This window comes from Gavialis gangeticus, unplaced genomic scaffold (assembly GCF_001723915.1).
Source record: "Gavialis gangeticus isolate Ggan-Ray unplaced genomic scaffold, GavGan_comp1, whole genome shotgun sequence".
Taxonomy (NCBI): Eukaryota; Metazoa; Chordata; order Crocodylia; family Gavialidae; genus Gavialis; species Gavialis gangeticus.
Window position 1 is genome coordinate 7,895,263 of NW_017729016.1, and position 6,751 is coordinate 7,902,013.

Here is a 6,751-nt window from a genome sequence, read left to right on the forward strand (position 1 = left end):
GGGGGGGGGGGTATGACATCACAGGTGGTTGCGTAGCACTTAGTAAGTATACTGTGGTGAAGTTTCCTGGATAATATAGCTAAAGCACACGTTTGCTGCCATATGATTAGCTTGAGTAGTAAGATACATGCTTCTGAGGTTCACTTAACATGTTGTATTGTGCTCAGAGTAGGGGCGGTCTTCTGTGTTTGGAAAGCTCCCACACATTATGGGCACTACTATAATATATGTGGGCGCTGGTGATTGACTATATTACAATTAAATAGAGCAATTAATTATTTCTTAGTTGGAAGGGGAAGGAGTGTGGTTGTGGGATCCATGGCAGCACAGGCATTCTTCCCCAGTCCCTTTGTTAACAATTTTCAGTAATTTTTTCAAGGGCTGGCATACTCAGATTTCACTTGTGTTTTTCTCTGCAATTTCTCACTCAGTGCTTTTAATTAACAGCCTAGAGTGCTGAGGTTTATTAATGATGAAGTACATACTGTTTGACTGAGAGATGTTCTAAATATTTATTAAAAGCTATCTAAAAATCTTTGCTTAGACATTCATAGACCCACTAATTATGCTGTCATCTGCTCTCCTAATCTAGAAAGGATCTGACCACCAAATAAAACCCAGGTGCCACCAGCAGTACTGTTGGTGAGTCAATAGGTGGAACCCCTCTGTTAAAATCCATTCTGAACCAGGACCCCAGTGCAGACCTAGGAAGCACTGTGCTCCTGCAGTTAAATACTTCAGAGTAAAGCATACACCTGAGGGCCCTTAAGAACTGTGGTCCTGGTAGATCTCTCAGCACATGCACAGCAGGACAGGTGCTATCCTAGGTGACTGCAACCACTTTACCCCTTGCTGGTTGATTTTCTTTTTCTTTAAAAAAAAACAAAAAAACCCAGGAAAAGCATAGTTTTATATTACACAAACTCGCCCCTAAGTATATGCCAAACTTCTCTTAAAACAGATATTTCCTTTTAAACCTCAGGTGTGGAGCCACTGGGCTGTTAAACAGCTTCCATTTTCAGCGGTGTATAGTGCTGTGATGTGTTTCCAGGTGTTAATGTAAGCTGGTGATGAGCTGGACTGTGCTGCAGATTCCACTGGAAGGATTCCTTAGAGGATTCCTTAGCACAGGGGTGGGCAAAATGCGGCCTGGCGGCCACATGCAGCCTGCCGGCCATTCTATCCGGCCCGACGGGCCCCTAAAAAATTTAGAAAATTAATATTTATCTGCCCCTGGCTGCCTGTCATGTGGCCCTTGATGGCTTGCCAAAACTCAGTAAGCGGCCCTCCGCCCAAAATAATTGCCTGTCCCTGCGTAAGCATGTCTAGCTTCCAACATCCTTTTTGCTGGTGATGGAAGCTGTGTGCCTTTGCTGGCACCACAAGGGTGAGGTATCAGTTGGGCCTATTTCCACTGACTGTTCTATAAACACTGCTCTGTACTTGTGTGCCATGCACGTTCAGCACTTCGTTGCACTGTCTTTTCTGCAGTCAGCACTTGCCCCTTCACTTGATCATAGGTTTCCTGCAGAGCCAGACTGTGGAACCGATTCGCAGTGTCACTGTGCTCCTTATTACTTCTTGCCTGTTGCATTTAAAGTCCTGAGACTAGGAACGTTAAGCACTCAGATACCAGAGAACAGAAACCAGGAGCCCTTTCCTGAGGGAAGGAGGCAAAAACCATTTGTGGCAAAAAGGTCCAAACCGTCAGTAGGAAGCTGGGGGTGAGCAGAGGAGAAATGGGCTCCTTGTGAACAGATGGCACAGGATGGAGTCACCAGATATTTCAGGGGCACAAGCTCAAATGCTGTTTTCTCCAGAAAATATATTTTAAAACCCACCTTTCCAAAACCTAATTTCTGAATTGAATAATTTTGCAAACAGGCTTCTCTTGGCAAAAATGGGCATCTGCCCCTTGCCCTCACAGGGGGAGGACAGGCTCAGCTCTTATGGCTGGGAAAGAGTGGAACAGAAGGGGTTTGATATATGAACTGGTAGTTAATTTACTGAGGCAGATTTGTACCGGGTACCTGGTTAGCAGAGCAGGATTGGAGTGATGGGTCTGCAAGTGTCTGTAGGCTCTGCCTGCAAATGTAGGGTCTTGCAGCTGTGACACTGAGCTAATTGAATCCTATGGAAAAGTAGTTCTTGGTGTCTGTCTGTGGGTGGAGCCCACTCACTGTGAAGTTTAAAGCCACTTAAGCGCCTGCCCTTTATGGTGAAAAACAGAGTACTGGCCAGGTAGCATGTGGAAACTGGAACCCCTCAGAGTGTAAGGACCAGAATGCTTTGCAGGCATAAGGGGACTTGCATGAGCTGATACGTTACATGAAAATATAATAAACACAAATATTACTGAGTGATCAAGCAATTTAAAAATAATAATACATCAGCCAACAGGTAGCATTCATGAAGCCTACCAAATTGTTCTATGGAGAGAGCAGCCTCACCTTTGAATTTGCCATATACGTCGTACCCTGGGTTGCTTTAGGAAATCGGGTCAGATGTGGCAACTATGAATAACCTGTTCTGTACAGACACTGGCCTCACTCATATTCACTCTTAGGGCACTTTTACATGTGCATCGGAGCAGACTCAATTAATCCCACTATTGCTGTGTTTGCACCAGGTTTGCTGAGCGCATCTTGTATTGCTTTTGCGCTTTTTCATGCTGTTCTAACTGACAGAGGTTGCAGCTGAAACAAAGTTTAAGAAATGTTACAAGAGCAAGGATAATTAATTAAATACATGTGATTAATGGAGTCTGCTGGAGTCTTCTCATTGGAACGCTCCAATGTATGGCAGCACTATGTGTTCGGTGTCCCACGTTTCAAAATGATGGTGGGGATGCTTTGACTAAAGCCTATTGAATGAGCTTTAGTTAAAGTGCTCTCACCACCATCTTGTACTGCGGGATGCTGAACACATGAGGCGCTGCGGGTGGTTTCATTAGAGCGGCTCTAATGAAAATACCTCACCCTGGAGAGCATGTATAAGCAGCCTTAAGCGCTTGGTTCCCAACATTATCCCTCTGCAGGTTCTTTCCCACTATCACTGTGTCCGTGCCACGTTTGCTAGGCACATTTTGTGTTGCTTGTGCACTTTTTCATGCTGTTCTAAGTGACAGAGGTCGCAGCTGAAACAAAATTCAAGAAATGTTATGAGAGCAAGGATAATTAATGAAATAAAAGTCCAGACAGCAGGTGAGCTCCCTTGCCCAGTCACAAGTAGGTGACAACAACATTGTCCTCAGAGAAGCTGGCCCAGTCCACGTACCTGCTGTTTGTGCAGCTTTCCTCTTGCTCATGTGATTTGCGTGACTCATGGTGACCTGTTCGTTCAGGTGATTGATACCAGGCAGCCAGTTTTTGCTCTTCTGTGTTAAGGCATCTGTCAGGAAAGTCCATAAACTGCCTCTTTGTGATGTTACCACCCAGCTGAACCATGGTGACTTTTGCTCTGTGGTGCCCAGGCTTTGGGTGTGATATTTGGGGAATTTTCACTTATGTGATTTTTAACTATCTCTTCCAGATTTTGCAAGAGCGAGGTTCCAGGATGTGAAGACAGTGTTGAACACTGAAGATTTTTTTCCTCTTTTGTTCCAAGATGCAGTGAATTGTCACATGGAAGAGGCTTGGCTGTGAAAAGAAAAGATCTGGTTTAGACAATTTTCTGTTGTTCTGGGTTGAACCATTTTTGCCTATAAGCTGGTATAAACTGGCTGAAAGCACTGCAAGATTACTGAATGGGAATAGATTTTGTGAGAGAGTGTGTTAAGTTTTGGTTCTAGTGCATGGTTGTACTCTCTCATGGGCTGACTAATACTGGTCACATGGAAAGAAACCACCATGCACTCCTGTTTTCCTGTGAGACATGTAGCACTTACACCTGGTGCTGGCTGACCCAATGTTGGTTGATCAGTTTGAAGTGGTTTTGGTATTAATCATGAAAACAATTAAAGGACAATGTACTTGGTGCTACGTATATATTACAGCCCGTAAATGCAAATATTTGGGCCTACATTGTTTCAGAATCAATGGCAGCCCCAGTTTACTGTCTTACACTGCACATTCCTTATGGCTCTGTGACATGCTGTCTTACGTAAGAATGGTGCAGGAGATCAGCTGAAACTAGCATGTAAAAAATTACATTCCAGGCAGAGGAACCATAGGAGAGGAAGGGTGCGCATCATGACTGGAGAGATGGCTTATTTTAATATACAAAGGGAAGACTAAACTCAGAGAAAATGTCCCTTGTCTGAGACATTCCTCCTGTTAAAACTTCCTCCTGGAACAGTTAAGCTCCAGTCTTAGCCAGATGTTCGAAAAGAGAATCAGTAATTTTTAAAAATGAATTTTACACCTGAGCATCTGGTCTATTTTTTCCAAGTGTCTGCTCCTACCCAAACGTATGTACTTCTTAAATTGCCTGTAAGTGTTGAGTTCCTCTTGGGTGTCATTAGGTATTTTTGAGAGCTGGAGCTTGTATGGATACATGGCTGGTTAGTGCTAGATTCCCATCTCTTGTGAGTGGGTTTAAAATTGCCCTGAAGTGTGAACATGAACTCACCTAATTAAAAATTGGAATTAATTGCTTTGAATATTCAGGATGTTTACAAGTCCATCTCTGTGTTGTTTCAACTATGCAGTTCTTTCTGATTTTTTCTAAGAACGCTGTGTGGAAACACGTGACTCAGTGTTTTGGGACAGGCCTGTGGTAACTTAATACGTAAGTCTGGAGCTTTTGTTTTAAACAAAACCATTACCATGATCTTTGATTTTGATGGAACCAAATTGACAGTAGGAAAGCTCTCAGTTCTTGCAGCTTCACTGGCCTACACAGCGTCAGATGGAGCAGCTTAAAAAGGCTTGTCAGAGACTGTCTGGAATTCTAAAAGCATTTCAGCCTGTTTAATGAAACAACCTCAGCATCTGTGCGCATACCATATCTTCTGCCACTGAAGCGTGTCATGCTTCACGTGAAAGCAGACTTGCAAGCGCCTACTGTCCACCTGTAGTTTTTTTTAAACTGTTGTATGCTGGGAAAAGTATGCCTGGAACTGTTTGTAAAACCATTTCTACTAAGTAGGGCAAGCAATGGGCTCAGTGTCCGTCCGTGCATTGAATGCTTGAAAGGGTTTGATACGTGTTCTGCCCTGTGGGCATGGCCTGCACGGGAGGCTGCTGCCCCTCTGCGGTACCACATACAATGCTTGTCTTTCTTTAAGGTGTTAAAACATAATTGAATTTACTAAAATGGAATTATTCTGCAGGGGAGATGTTTATACTTTTATACTTTTTTAGGCATCCATATTTTATCAGGTTAGAGTTAATGCCTAAATTTCCCCTAGATAGTAATAAGTAAATCGTATGTATCTGAAGATAAGCATAATAGTTGTTTGTTTCAAACTGCATATTAAAGCACTTCCTCAGCTACAATAGCCACTGTGTTTCAAGCAGCTTGACATGACCCATGTTCTTCGGCCTCAGTGGCTCGTGGAATTGCAGCGTGTCAGGATTCTTCGTCTATTCCTGCTGTGCTCTACGGAGGAAACTCGGCATTAGACTAAAGGGTTTTTAATGTCTGCAAATAACCCAAACATTCTGCTGATATTCCAAAATCTGCATTTGTGTTTTCTGTTTAATTGTTTAGTACGCAAAAGCAGAAGTTTTGGTTTTCATAAATTAGCTGAAATCCTCAAGGATGATGGCAGCAAAACACAAGTAACAAACAGAGCAAATTGAACAAACTTGAAATTATTTATCAAAGGGGTCACTTTTAGAGAGTGGCTTTTTTCACTGGAATATTTACCATTTAAAGGGTTTGCATTTTTTAGTGGGATTATCTGCAGCCTGGTTTACATTAGACACCTGTTATAGCAAAAATTGGGGTGGGGGAGTTCTAATCATTTTGCACTTTCTATGTCTGATACCTCACAGAGCTGTTGTCTGTCTTTTACTTCAGCAAAAAAAGAAAAAAAAACCCAAAACGAATAGTCAATTATAAACGATGTTGCAAGGTATCATAGCAAACCACCACAGCTACTCCTCTTCTTGCTGTTACTGTTATTAGCTTCAGACTTTTGAACATCTGAAGTTTTCTCTAAGGTGCAGGTACTATCAAAAATCTCTCCAGGGGACCAGTAATTTCCCCTAAAGTTTTGGGGTTTTTGCATTTGAAACTGAAAACTTCAGAACATTTTGCTGTGCTAAGGAGATCCTTGAGTCTAGGTCTACATGAGGGTTTTAACAGCAAAGTTGCGTGGGTTGGGAGTTGGGGAGGGAAATTGTTGAGATGCTGGCAAGAGTCCTTTGAGTTGAGCTATCCTGAAAATGCCTTCAGCCCAGTATAAGCTACGTCCTCACCGTGGGTTTCTGGTGGCAGTTATGGTGAAGCTTTTGCCGTGTAGCCGAAACTAAACTCTTCACATTTGGATAGATTTGCTTTATCCCTGAGGCAAAACAGTATTGCAGGCCAAGGTGTAATATCCTGAGCATGGGTAGGTTACTGAGCAAAAGAATGAAGCAAAAGGGACACATGACACAACGGAGCAATCACGGTAGTTTTTTGTACAAGAGAGAATTTGGCTGGCTGGTTATCAACATATGTAACAATTGTATCAGTACCAGCTGTCCTGATGCAGCTGTTACATCTGCATGATTCTGTAGCAATCAAGGGATAGCAAAACTGTTCCAACCTTTAACCTTGCTTCGTTCAAGGTCAAGAGTGATTTAGCACCCACGTGTCACCA

General features: G+C 42.8%; 1 protein-coding gene across 2 annotated transcripts in view; it reads left to right on the plus strand.

Moving 5' to 3' along the window:
- PDPK1 (3-phosphoinositide dependent protein kinase 1) overlaps positions 1–6,191 on the plus strand; it is a 112,893-nt gene extending 106,702 nt beyond the window's left edge. For both annotated transcript variants that reach the window (XM_019512807.1, XM_019512809.1), the window contains one exon: positions 3,532–6,191. In XM_019512807.1, the coding sequence (XP_019368352.1) occupies positions 3,532–3,561 (30 nt within the window). In that variant the 3' untranslated portion in view covers positions 3,562–6,191. The remainder of the gene's footprint in view (positions 1–3,531) is intronic.
- Positions 6,192–6,751: the final 560 nt, after the last annotated feature.